The 11,684-nt window shown below is 53.4% G+C and overlaps 8 protein-coding genes across 8 annotated transcripts in view; 3 read left to right on the top strand and 5 right to left on the bottom strand.

The window, feature by feature from the left end:
- Window positions 1–165: 165 nt before the first annotated feature.
- On the top strand, window positions 166–676 carry DACRYDRAFT_107389 (uncharacterized protein; the record flags this gene model as incomplete). Its single annotated transcript, XM_040768456.1, has 2 exons — window positions 166–234; window positions 287–676. 2 exons carry the CDS (start codon window positions 166–168, stop codon window positions 674–676), a joined length of 459 nt encoding a protein of 152 aa, XP_040629366.1.
- A 787-nt stretch (window positions 677–1,463) lies between these two features.
- On the bottom strand, window positions 1,464–2,583 carry DACRYDRAFT_94755 (uncharacterized protein; the record flags this gene model as incomplete). The annotated part of the gene is made up of 3 exons (XM_040777241.1): window positions 1,464–2,310; window positions 2,358–2,406; window positions 2,452–2,583. The coding sequence occupies 3 exons, from the start codon at window positions 2,581–2,583 to the stop codon at window positions 1,622–1,624; spliced, it is 870 nt and encodes a 289-aa protein (XP_040629365.1). The 3' UTR covers window positions 1,464–1,621.
- A 170-nt stretch (window positions 2,584–2,753) lies between these two features.
- Window positions 2,754–4,506, top strand: DACRYDRAFT_116148 (uncharacterized protein; the record flags this gene model as incomplete). Its single annotated transcript, XM_040770146.1, has 7 exons — window positions 2,754–3,056; window positions 3,104–3,233; window positions 3,284–3,373; window positions 3,427–3,782; window positions 3,851–3,947; window positions 4,064–4,159; window positions 4,219–4,506. 7 exons carry the CDS (start codon window positions 2,754–2,756, stop codon window positions 4,398–4,400), a joined length of 1,254 nt encoding a protein of 417 aa, XP_040629364.1. The 3' UTR covers window positions 4,401–4,506.
- Window positions 4,507–5,002: 496 nt separating this feature from the next.
- DACRYDRAFT_22104 (replication factor A protein 3) lies at window positions 5,003–5,798 on the bottom strand. Its single transcript, XM_040772676.1, has 4 exons — window positions 5,651–5,798; window positions 5,513–5,578; window positions 5,365–5,464; window positions 5,003–5,295 (listed from the first exon to the last, which is right to left on the bottom strand). The coding sequence occupies exons 1-4, from the start codon at window positions 5,735–5,737 to the stop codon at window positions 5,210–5,212; spliced, it is 339 nt and encodes a 112-aa protein (XP_040629363.1). The 5' UTR covers window positions 5,738–5,798; the 3' UTR covers window positions 5,003–5,209.
- Window positions 5,799–5,878: 80 nt separating this feature from the next.
- DACRYDRAFT_22103 (protein-L-isoaspartate O-methyltransferase) lies at window positions 5,879–6,972 on the bottom strand. The gene is made up of 6 exons (XM_040772675.1): window positions 6,804–6,972; window positions 6,640–6,747; window positions 6,336–6,583; window positions 6,267–6,289; window positions 6,040–6,218; window positions 5,879–5,986 (listed from the first exon to the last, which is right to left on the bottom strand). The coding sequence occupies exons 1-6, from the start codon at window positions 6,891–6,893 to the stop codon at window positions 5,948–5,950; spliced, it is 687 nt and encodes a 228-aa protein (XP_040629362.1). The 5' UTR covers window positions 6,894–6,972; the 3' UTR covers window positions 5,879–5,947.
- Window positions 6,973–7,449: 477 nt separating this feature from the next.
- Window positions 7,450–8,341, bottom strand: DACRYDRAFT_15721 (uncharacterized protein; the record flags this gene model as incomplete). The annotated part of the gene is made up of 2 exons (XM_040771131.1): window positions 7,450–8,034; window positions 8,255–8,341. 2 exons carry the CDS (start codon window positions 8,339–8,341, stop codon window positions 7,450–7,452), a joined length of 672 nt encoding a protein of 223 aa, XP_040629361.1.
- A 730-nt stretch (window positions 8,342–9,071) lies between these two features.
- On the top strand, window positions 9,072–9,546 carry DACRYDRAFT_107383 (uncharacterized protein; the record flags this gene model as incomplete). Its single annotated transcript, XM_040768455.1, has 3 exons — window positions 9,072–9,170; window positions 9,224–9,328; window positions 9,385–9,546. 3 exons carry the CDS (start codon window positions 9,072–9,074, stop codon window positions 9,544–9,546), a joined length of 366 nt encoding a protein of 121 aa, XP_040629360.1.
- Window positions 9,547–11,015: 1,469 nt separating this feature from the next.
- DACRYDRAFT_22102 (uncharacterized protein) overlaps window positions 11,016–11,684 on the bottom strand; it is a 1,224-nt gene continuing 555 nt past the window's right edge. The window contains exons 2-4 of the mRNA XM_040772674.1: window positions 11,407–11,460; window positions 11,249–11,353; window positions 11,016–11,192 (exon numbers count right to left, since the gene is read on the bottom strand). Of these exons, the coding sequence (XP_040629359.1) occupies window positions 11,031–11,192; window positions 11,249–11,353; window positions 11,407–11,460 (321 nt within the window). The 3' untranslated portion in view covers window positions 11,016–11,030. The remainder of the gene's footprint in view (window positions 11,193–11,248; window positions 11,354–11,406; window positions 11,461–11,684) is intronic.

Raw genomic sequence — 11,684 nt, 5'->3', positions numbered from 1 at the left:
ATGGTCCTTGATGTGTGCCAAAAATCTGAAGAACGGATTCGAGGCCTTGAGAACACGATTGATGAGCTGAAGGCAGACAACGCGCAGCTGAAGGCAGACAACGCGCAGCTGAAGGCAGACAACGCGCAGCTGAAGGCAGACAACGCGCAGCTGAAGGCAGACAACATGCAGCTGAAGGCAGACAACAAACGCATGGACAGTGCTATTGCTCAACTGCAAACGCGGCTGCAAGACGTGGGTTTCCCTCTCATGTTACTGTTGCACTAGATTGATGGCCCCAATACAGGTGGAGGGACCCCTCTCCAGGTTGAGTTTGCGAATCACCCACGACATGGCTCGTAAAAAGTTGGCCTTCTTGCTGGATCCAACGCTCAACGAGAGCACGTGGTCGGGCTTCTCATGGAGCGACTTCGTTACTAAATTTCCTATGGAGAAGGCCCGGGCAGCCTTGAGCAACGACTCACCTTGGCTCAAAGATGCTCAGATTCTCCCCCTTCTGTATTTGCCAGACAAGTACAAATCTTTCCGCAGTGCTGGGTCGAGGGTGGCCCACGAGGCCGAAGAACCCGAGCTGGCGCTTGCGATTCTGCGTCTCCCTGACAAACCGCAACGTCGGGCTTTCCTAAGCCTCCACGAAATCGTTCACGGCAAGCCAGCCGATTTCCCGCGTACCTAGTACATCACTGCCTTTTCCCCATGCCTCGTATCCTTGTATCACATCCATGCCGTCCCACGTCCACACTGTACAGTTAGTTACCATCAATCTCATCACGAGACTGAGCATCAGCGAGTATTTCCATGAGTGCGCCCGTTCACCTGCACCCAGCAGGCGTAAACGCCGATCGCCAAGTTCTGGCAGTGCATGTAAGGCAGGCGTCTGTTCGCTGTCGAAGGGGGGCAAGTCATACCTCCCGTGTTCAATGTTAGTCTGTGAAGAGGTCTCGTCTCTCATATTGTGCCCTGCAGTAGTCGATGTGGGACTGGCACATGATGTAAGTCTATGTCTTTGACGGTGTACGTTGGTGACTGCAACTACCGAGCAGGCAATGGGACACAGTTTCAGAATGGGATATTGTGTGAGTGTGAAGCGGGATTGGGGATCTATGCGAAACATGAATTCAAGCACCAGAGGGGGGCTCTTCTTGCAAATTGAATTGGCATGGGAAACCTTCCTATGACCAGCAGACCCTAAACTTATGAAAAAAGGGTTATGACATCGTGACATCTCTCACATTTGGGAGTTGCTCAGCCTCGAGTCCGAGTCCGAGTTACAGTACCATAGTTTTCAGAATTTGGAAGCTGGACAGCGGAAGATTGGTGCCTTCCTTCAGGAAATGTACGGAGGGTGCTATACCCATTCCCCTAAGCACAGCACCCCGGGGGGCCGGGGGGTGGGGGAGGGGTTAAACGATTCTACCAATCAATCTTTTAATTTTTAGCAGAATTAGGTGTTATTCTGCGGTGTAATTGCAGAGTAGAACAGAACAGTAGCTCGACGGACCGGAGCGGAAAAAATAACATCTGCAATTCTCATCCCAGCTCAATCTCAATCTTACCAACCCCCATCTCCCGTGTAGTGCAACACTACACCACACGCCCTCATGCACCCAGTAACCCTGCTCTACAGGCCCTTCCCTCCCATACCTACAACGCCGACCGCCTCCCTCACCCTCGCGATCTCCCCCGCAGTCAAGCTCCCCTTACTAGCCAACAAGAACTGGTCCAATGCAGCCGCCGCATCCTCCTCTTCCTCAAACTGGAGCCTCAAAAACCCATACAGCCTCGTCCAGAAACTCTTGGAGGAGATCGTCTGATGATACTTGGCGGGCGTGCCCGCGTCGGGCGAGGTGCTGGGGATGGAGGCAGTAAGGATGTCCGTGTTGATCGGGACGGTGTGTAGCTGAGGGGGAGGGGTGGGGCCTGAGGGCGTAGGAGGGCGGGAAGGGATCTCGGTCGAGAGTGTTAGGGTTGGGATAGGCTGGTTGCCCGGTGAGAGAGTTGAGCTTCTACCCGGAGGGGGAGGAGGGGTGTCGATCTCCATCGGATTGTCGTCGGGTTTTGCCTGGGTCCATTCGTACCCAGGCTTGACCATGAGCATCACCGTGCTCCCCTCTGTGATATCGTACTCTTTCACGAGGCGGGCGTCGACGAGTGCTTTCCCCTTGAGCAGGAGCCGCTGGGCGTCGGTAGGGGGGGCACGGGGGTGGAGGGCGAGCTGGTGCTTGAGCTGTGAGATAGGGTCGAGTGGGGAGAGGGAGACGGAGAAGGAGAGCGCGGGTTTGAAGGATTTGATCGTTATGGTGATCGTTTCTGTGTTGTTGTTAGTTGTTAGTGGGAGATGGGTGTAAGGGGTATACCGGATTCTGAGTTGGAGGAATGTTTCTCCGGTGGAGGGAGTGCGTCGATCTGTTGTTGTTAGATACAAAGTGGAGAGGAGAAGGAGATACGCACAGGGATGATAGGTGGACGACGTGGTAAGTCCTCAAGAGGGGGAACATAGTCTGGTGGATAAGCTGTCCTGAGATGAGATAGGGCTGCTAGGTGTTGCGATATGAATGATTTTTCGTCTTGTGATCTTGACATGGTTGTAAGAGTGAGAGGAGGGGGGAGTCTCAGTGTGAGTTGAGTGTGATGTCACGAGTGTTTAAGTGGCTGTGAATTTCTTAATATGGATATATAGATGTTCAATGCACGTTTGCATTCAACAGTCACAGCAGTCACTGGCAGTCACTCACCCCCTCTCCCACTCCCACATGTCCCACATACGCCGTAACTCTTCAGTCCGTTTCCCTCCTTCACCAGCTTCACTCCGCTCTCCTTCTCTTCCCCTCGCAGACCTCCCTCCTTCTCCTCAACAACCATCATCAAAATTCCAGGAATACCTCGTATCATCCCCTCTACGCGCAATCCACCTCATCGACGAACCCGCTGTCGTCGTCAGTGGTGATGCGGCCGTAGAAGACGCATGTGCAGAGCTGCTCAAGGCGGGCCCGGGGGCGTGCTTGGTTGTCCAGTCCTCGGACGCAGAGGGAGTGCACCAAGATGGGCTATTTGACGTGTGTATCCCTCCCAGCCCTCGATGCCCACTCACACATCCACATAGTACGCAGACGCAAACTCCTTCCTCCTCTTGGGTCTCAACGCCCGCTCTCTCTCCTCACCCACCGACCCCCGTGTATCCCAGATCATCCTCGCATCCCGTCAAGGTGTAGTCCCTATCCGTCTGGCGTGCAGTACGTCCCCCTTCATCCCTAAGAAAGTTGAACCTCATTCATAGGAACAGACATCTCCCAGAAGAACCCGATGGAAGTGAGAGAGGAAGACGCTTCCCTCGAAACGCTTCTCCAGATCTACAGCACCGGCACGCACCGCGGTCCGTCCCCTCTCCCCCCCCCAAAACCAAATGCCCACTAACCCCACCCGCAGTGGTCATCCAACCCCAACCCCCGACCCAACCTCCCAAAGGCCTTGCCACAGACCTATCCCTCATCTCCCACCTCCTCCACACCCCCGACCCGTCCGTCCACTCCCTCCTCTCCCTCCCCCTGCAATCCCTCCTCCCAGACCCTCCAAACCCCGTCATCGCCACTTCTACAGACTCGACGATCCTGGATGCGATGACGCTCATGGACTCGGAAGGGGTGAACAGCGTTGCCGTACTGGACGCCAACGGGAACCTGCATTCCGCAGTGAGCGTGACGGATATCGGGAGGCTTGTCATCCCTAGCTTGAGCAAGGACGTCCTAAGCACGAAACTGGGAGAGTTCGTTCAGAGGATCAAGGTGCGCCCTCTTCCCCCCCCCGCCCCCCGTCACCCTCGGGTTACTGGAGACAGCTAATGCGCGTGTAGTGGTCTGCGGGGGAGACGGACGGGAGAGATCATTTTCCTGTTTATAGCGTGCTTACGAGCTCGACTCTGGAGTATATGATGGAGAAACTTGTTGCTAGTACGTCCTCCCTGCTTTCCCGTATCTTCCTTCGTTTCTTTTCTCTCCTTTTGCGTTCAATACATCCTTCCCCTCTGCCTTTCCCTTCGTGCTAACACACACTAACTCTCGTACAGCAAAAGCCCACAGACTGTTCCTAGTAGACGACCCCCTCGTGCCGACCTCTCCAAGCCGGTACGGAAACCTCCGGGGCGTCGTCTCCGTCGTAGACAGTACGTCTCCCCCATCCCTCCCTTCCCTCCCATCTTCACCTAAATCTAACCCCTCCCAGTCTTATCCATCTTCGCACGCCTAGCCGGGCTGCCAGACGTCGACCCCTTCCACCTCCGCCGCAAACGTCGTACGAGCTCTACGAGCTCTCTGTCTAGTACGCATAGCCGGTCGAGCCTGGGCTTGTTGGGTACGGGGGGGAGTAGTGTGACTAGTTTGGGAGAAGGAGGAGGGGGGAAATGAGCGAGCGTGTGGGAGGGGGGGCGGGGGGGGGACCAATTGCCGAACTATCAACCACCAACCACCAACCACTGAACCACCAACCACTGAACCACCAACCACCGACTATCGAACCGTCAACCCATCGAACTATTGAACTATCACCATCAGTCCATAGGGCTACCGATCACCGGATCACCAGTGGCCCAAATCCCCGTCCCCGACCTGCAACAGCGAACAACCAACAAACGAACGAAAGGAAAGTGTAACCAAACGAAAAAGAAGTGTACCATACCCATCGCACCCCGCTTCACCACACCTCACTGCACCACAACGCACCGAACGTACCCCCTCACCCAGCAGAACATATGCGAACTCCGATTGTCTAGTTTTGTGCTTCATGCTCCGTGCTTCGTGCTCCGTGCTTTTTGTGATTTGTGCATTTTGAGCTTTTTGATTTTTGGGAGTATGTGATATTGACGCCAGAGTGACGTGATATGATTGTACGACTATGTTTGTTCTCGACTCAACTCAACTCAATGCAAATCCAATGTCATGTCATGTCATGTTGCGCCGGCGTTTGGGATTTGCAGGAAAAGCGAGTCTGCCTGTTTATGGTTTATGGTCTAGAGTACAGTTCTGGCTGCATACAGTCGTCTTATTCTCAACCAAGCACAACGCCCTTCCCCAATGCACCACTCCTCCCACCCAGAATACCATCCTCCGCCTCCCCACTGTCCAACTGCACGACCCAGCGATAATCCATCGACCCGCACTTGCACTCGCAGACAGGACCAACCATCTCAACATCTCGACAGTTCCCAGCTCCCTCTTCAGAGCGGCTTGGCCTGATCGGGCTCCATAAATATCTCGGGAAACTTATGCATCAACTCGGTCATCGTATCCCACGTCTGCAGATCTAGGTCCAATCAGCTCTCACGCTCCCTGATGCCCATAGTCCAAGCGAGCGACGCAGACACAGACGCACCAACATCGCTCCCCATATCGCTCCCAGTGAGCATCTTGAGCGTATGTTCATCCTCTACATGCCCGATGATCTCTACTATAGGATCAGAAAGATGACTGTCCTTCTCTGTTGTGTTAGTTCTGCCTCGCACCCCGGGGTGGGGACGCACTCTGGAAAGACGGACTTCGACGTTTCCCCCGTCGGTGGACTCGATTATCGCTGTGTCGCCGTTTACCTGCGGTGGGTCAGGACTCGGGTATGCGAGGAAGGGGATGGGGGGGAGCGGAGAAGGAGGAGACGGACGTACGCGCAGCAGCTTGCCCGTCATGCGCACTACTTGGCCGACGTAGTACTGCATGCGCTTGGAGTTGATGCGCGGTGTTGGGCGGTCCATGAGTATTTTGGTGGGAGGATGCTGAGCAGGTCGTGAGGTGGTGGTGGTTGAGAACGAGAACTGTGTGGGTGACTGGAATGGTCGAGAGACGCGTCACGGAATCAAGGACGCGCCGGACATACTTTCTTGTGTGCACTGATAATAGTAACATTCATTCAAACAGGACTAACTCTTTTTTATTATTACACAGCTGGTTCCTCATAGATGGTATCAACGCCACTGCTTCGTCTTATCCGTCAACGGCACATACTGTCTAAGATCAGCAACCGTCATTCACACTCCCGCCAAACAGAGGCGCTCACCATAACCCCAAACAGCTCCTTCATCGTCACCGCCCCCTGCTCGTCTTTGTCAACCTGGATGATGGCCTGCTCGTTCGTACCGACAGGGATGAACATCCGCCCTGGCTTGGCAAGTTGGTCGACGAGCACTTGGGGCAGCTCGGGCGAGGCGGCACCGACGTGGATCGCGTTGAACGGACCTGCCTCTGCGTGAGTACACCTTGACACGACATATTGTATAAGCTTACCTCGTTCCGGGTCACCTTTGCGCCTGTCTGAAGTTAAGTACCCAAGCGATACAGACAATCCACGCTCACCCGTCACCTGCAAACATGACAATCTCCCCATCCTCAACCGCCTTCGCCAGCCCGTCCCTCTTCAGGTTCTCCACGCTCCAGTCCGTCAGCTCCGAGATATGCTCCACGCCCACTACGAGTCCTTTCTTCCCCTCGCTGCTCACGAGCCGGTGGAAGATTGCCGCTGTGTACCCAGAACCGGAGCCCACGTCTAGCACTTTCGCACCGGGGAAGAGGAGGGGAAGGAGGTTCTCCGCCGCGTGTGCGTGCTATATGCGTATGATTTAGGTCCAAGATTGAAGAATGCGTGAGAAGAGGTGCGCACCATGTGCGGAGCTGAGATTGTTGCTGCGTAGCCGATGGACTGGGGCGAGTCGACGTAGGCGTCCTCCTTGTACCGCACATACGATGCCCGGTCTGTTGCCTTCATAGCCTATGCCGTCGTCAGCAATCACAGTAACCATCACGGTGGACCAAGAAGAGACACACAGCGGCAACCCGTTCGCTCTTGATCAGCTTGGAGTCGATCATCCTCTGAACGAGTTCCTTGTTCGTCCTCCCGCTACACATCCAGGCCATCGTCCTATTGTGTGAGTTGGTATGATCGTATACAGGAGAAATTCCGCAAGTTGTTCGACGTCCAGCACAACAAGTACTGTAGAATGGATATGAATAGTTCTGGCGGTGTTGTTGTAGGCAAAGGAGGGCGGCTTACGCTGGCGACACTCGGAGGTGCGGACAAACCGGGCAAGGCGCCTGACGTCAGACCCGAAAGGCTTATTCACGGGACATACCACTCATACAATGAGAAATCGTTATTTATTGCAAATAATGTACAATGCAGTAGTGTAGGGTTACAATGAGGATATGCCAGGGTATCTATGAGGTCTCGTTCATGAAGAGTTCGAAGACCACCGGATTACCTTCTCTCGTGATTAGATGTATTCGAACATTCTCGGAGATCTCTTGCTGGGAGCAGGGCGATCGGGGTAGTACAACGGGGTTTGGCTTGCATGGAGGTACGGTCATCCCGTATGGAAACTCTGGACTGGCGCGTCGCAGGGGTACAGCGGCAAGGAAGTGCAGGTCCTGTGAACGATGCACTGATCACTTGCTGTTGCTGTTGGGAACTGCTTTATGCGCCTTTCCATCGTTTCATCGGTCGTCGCTTGCGCATCTGCTGGATGATTTCTTCCTCGCTAGGTTTACGGCCGATCGTTTGCTCTGGAGAGGTGGGTGGGGAAACGGGTGGAGAGGTGCCAGGGAACGTCGGACGGGGGGCTCTTGGTAGGGCGGGCAAGGAGAAGTCGACCGGTGGAAGACCATCATCATCTTCCGTATGAAATAGGAGAGGTGCATCTCTGCCCCACTGGTTGTCCGCAACCCATCCAAGTTGCGGCCCTTTCCAAGAGAAGATCGTGACTTCCGTTCCACTGCTCGGAGTCTGATCGTTTTCCAAGTACAAACCGTCCCACTCTTCTGCCACATCACGCTTATTCCACGCGTCATACCAAGTGTGAAATCTGTGTAGGTCTGCACTGTGAAGACCCATGCGTGAGGGTTCGAGGAACATATCGCTGGTTGGGATGTCGGTTGGAAAGGTGCAGTTTTCGGAGACACCGCCGTCGATACCCAGGCCGGTCTGGGCACAGCATGCAATCAAGGAGGGGCATGCTTGTTGGATCGTTTCGTCTGCTGGGAGGAGGCCAATATCGGTGCACTACAGATGCCAAGTCAGATGGCATGAAGATTCCCTCAACACTTGGACGCACGCACGTTAAGTCCTACGATTTCGTTCGGGTTAGGGATCGGGAGACCTTCGATACCTAAGGCATTGGCGACTATCGGTGTACTTGCGAGAGACACCGCGCTGCAGCATTGCTATGGTGCGATTTGTGTCATGAGTTGACGTGATACAGCTAACGATTCCGCCCACGTACCAGAGTTTCGAGACCGCAGGAAACGGTGTTGTTGTTGTTCGATGCTTGACGGGCGATAAACGAGTTTGCGTCTACTGCAGCAGCCATGATGATGGCGGCAATGAAGGCGACGATGCGCATGCGCGCATAAGTAATGGAGGGAAGTCGAGGAAGAAATGCATTTCGGCAGAGAGAAGTTGAACTGGTTTACGTATTGGAGAATTCTGCGCTAACGCCACATACAATGCACTCCTAGTGGCATCATAGAAGGCGGGTATGAGAGGTAAGTGAAGAGTAGGTGAAATTAAAGGTCAGTTACAACAAATAAACATACGAGGCAAGATGTACGGTTGTGGGGTCAAAGGTCACGTTCACATCCCTTGATATGTTACGGCATTCCACGTGCAAACATGTCGCATGTGTAGGCGGTGCACGTGCCAGGGAGTTTACGGCACTTTTGCTTCTCGACCACTGGGCAGTCGGCGTGATCCCACCTCTGTGCTTCTCCGTCATAGATGTGCCGCCCGTAGTTCTAGTTGTTTACTCTATCGTTACGGAATTCTCTGGCTCGTCAACCGTCTATTAAGTGGCCAAGACATCTTGCAACCGCTCTGCCACCTATGTCGAGCCTTCTTCCCGCCTCGCGCATGTTGATGGGCTTGCTACCTCAACATGATGGGTGAAATCGTGCTGAAATTACTCAACAGTACTGCTAATCAAGTTGGAGCCTCCAGAGTCTATAAGAAGGCAGGGAATTAGATGACGTTGAACATCAAGCAGCTCTCGCTCCAACTCGCTTGTTTCGACCTCCTCAACCAGCCTTCTCTCTTCTTCAACAATGCAGTCCTTCGTCTTCGTCCTTGCCCTCGTGGCCAGCTCTATGGCCTACGTCCTGCCTCGTCAGAGCGCGACTCTTACTTGCGGCACCGCCAACTTGGTAAGCGACGATCGCACTCGATCCCTCTTTCCTTCGCTGATCAGATGCCCCAGCAATGCTGCAATACCCTCGCCCTGGCTTCCGAGCCACTGATCGCCAACGCCCTCGGTTTGGAGAACCTCCAGATCCCCGGCCCGGATATCACCGTCGGCTTGAACGTGAGTACACATTCTTACCCATCCCAGCTCCTTCTGACGGGCGATCTTCCGCACAGTGCACCACCCCTCCCAATGACGGCACCCCAGTTACCGCCCAGTGCATCGGCATCCTTTCCTGCTGCACTAGCATCAACGTCGGTACCAACTCGGATATCTCCGAAGACTGCACGATGACCGGCATCGGCACCAAGCGCGATGTTGCTTACGAGATGCTGTGAAGTGGACTTTTCCGATGATACTGTTTTTCTCCGCAATGTACCTAGCTTATGATCGCAATCTATAATTTGGTTTTGGCACGTGTTTCGAACTGGGTTTGTTTGAGTGCTACCTTCAAGTTAGTGAACGGTCATCTCGACGATCTCTACGTACTATGGAGAGTCAACGGAACCGCCTATGTGTTAAGCTCATTCTAGAAGCTTGAGTAATATCTGACCGCTCCCTTAAAATCGGGTAGATTCGGTTCAGCCGGCTCATAGCCACCTCTTAGTTAGCTCGCGGCTCCTCCAATTTGTGGTAGACTCCTTATTCACGTAATTTCATAATGATTACAAGTCATTGACTGATCGGCTGACTAGTTGAAACTTTTGAGTGTCTCCAACTGAAAGGGCTTAAGATGCCCTTACGCCCTCAATACGTACACGGAACAAATGTATTACTAACTAGTAGTAATACATGCGTGTAGCAAAAGGGATAGAGAGAAGGGTGGCCTACAGCCACCCACTATGTGTCAGTCCATGGACGATCATGATCGCCTCCCAGAGGCGATCCTACCTAAAAAGGCAAGTGAGGGGTCGTATACAGACCCTTACGTCATCAACCCTCTTGTCAATGGATTATCTGCAGTGTTGTCTTGACTCGAGCACCACCATAAGTCAAACTGACAGCTTTCAAATGGCCTAGGATAATCCGAAATTGCACTCTGAGAGCGGGTAGGATCATCCCAATTGAATGAGACAGCCGCATTCTACATGGATGTATAGACAAAACGGAAGAAAACAGCTTCGAGTTATTGACAGGCGCGGCGGAAATTATTCTGCGTCGTAAGAATGTATGTCTGACCGTGCCCATTTGCATCCATCCTGTTGGATCATCGCACTTCTGTTGGCCTTCTGTGTTCCCGCTCCATACTAACTCGGATAAATGTATTGTGCTCTCCGATACTCGGCCAAGTTGTAGACTAGCTGGCAAATGAACTCTTGTTTGCCTCTTCCGCCTTGCCTTTCTCAGATTATGCCAGCCGTGCTGTATATTACAAAATTTGATGCAAGTGGCTTGTAGCCACGTTGAGTTATCTTCGGACCCCAACCGGAGGATATCGAAGCATTCCTTCCGGGTGGCTGGATTATTCTCTACGCAAATCATGAGCAAGCCCGCGACAAGGAAAACAAAACAAGAGACACGTTGGAATCACGTGAGGCACTGTGCAGACACGGAAGATCCGCCTCTGAATGTTGCCGCTTTGCTTTCTTGGCGTGGAAGTCGTAGTGTACAGCACAATGAAGAATCCAACAAAGGGAACGCCGACGAATCGCAAGGATATGTTAATGAACGAAACATGGAAACAAATGAGTGTCATTATAATGGTTGCATACGATAGACGCTTTGAGAGTACAACATGAATTTGTTAGCGACCATTGGATTAGAGCCGCAATTATTCCCTAGCGGGGGATGTAGGTTAGAGAAAAACTCGCAGCTTTCCTGCTCACAGCATCTCGTAAGCAACATCGCGCTTGGTGCCGATGCCGGTCATCGTGCAGTCTTCGGAGATATCGGAATTGACACCGATGTTGATGCTAGTGCAGCAGGAAAGGATGCCGATGCACTGGGCGGTAACTGGGGTGCCGTCATTGGGAGGGGTGGTGCACTGTGCGGAAGATCGCCCGTCAGAAGGAGCTGGGATGGGTAAGAATGTGTACTCACGTTCAAGCCGACGGTGATATCCGGGCCGGGGATCTGGAGGTTCTCCAAACCGAGGGCGTTGGCGATCAGTGGCTCGGAAGCCAGGGCGAGGGTATTGCAGCATTGCTGGGGCATCTGATCAGCGAAGGAAAGAAGGATCGAGTGCGATCGTCGCTTACCAAGTTGGCGGTGCCGCAAGTAAGAGTCGCGCTCTGACGAGGCAGGACGTAGGCCATAGAGCTGGCCACGAGGGCAAGGACGAAGACGAAGGACTGCATTGTTGAAGAAGGTAGGAGAGCTGGAAGGAGAAGGCTGTAGAGAAGAGCTGTTGAGGCAAGAGCTGATGGATTTCCGTCGAGCTCGAAAGCTGCTCCTTTTATAGACATTTCGCATCAAGCCGCTCTCCAGAAGTTGAAGGGTCTTCACTGTCCGCTGACCTTTCGTATCGAAGTGGCAA

This window comes from Dacryopinax primogenitus (genome assembly GCF_000292625.1).
Source record: "Dacryopinax primogenitus strain DJM-731 SS1 chromosome Unknown DACRYscaffold_8, whole genome shotgun sequence".
Lineage (NCBI taxonomy): Eukaryota > Fungi > Basidiomycota > Dacrymycetes > Dacrymycetales > Dacrymycetaceae > Dacryopinax > Dacryopinax primogenitus.
This window is presented reverse-complemented; position numbering and strand designations above follow the sequence as displayed.

Bases quoted from the DNA above. Each gene is read 5' to 3' on its own strand.
- DACRYDRAFT_22104 (XM_040772676.1), bottom strand. From the start codon at position 5,737: ATGGACCGCCCAACACCGCGCATCAACTCCAAGCGCATGCAGTACTAC. The intron at 5,579-5,650 runs GTACGTCCGTCT...GACCCACCGCAG, and splicing joins TGACGGGCAAGCTGCTGCGC to GTAAACGGCGACACAGCGAT. The intron at 5,465-5,512 runs GTGCGTCCCCAC...ACAACAGAGAAG, and splicing joins TCGAAGTCCGTCTTTCCAGA to GACAGTCATCTTTCTGATCC.
- DACRYDRAFT_22103 (XM_040772675.1), bottom strand. From the start codon at position 6,893: ATGGCCTGGATGTGTAGCGGGAGGACGAACAAGGAACTCGTTCAGAGG. The intron at 6,219-6,266 runs GTAAGCTTATAC...ACGCAGAGGCAG, and splicing joins CAAAGGTGACCCGGAACGAG to GTCCGTTCAACGCGATCCAC. The intron at 5,987-6,039 runs GTGAGCGCCTCT...GATCTTAGACAG, and splicing joins AGGAGCTGTTTGGGGTTATG to TATGTGCCGTTGACGGATAA.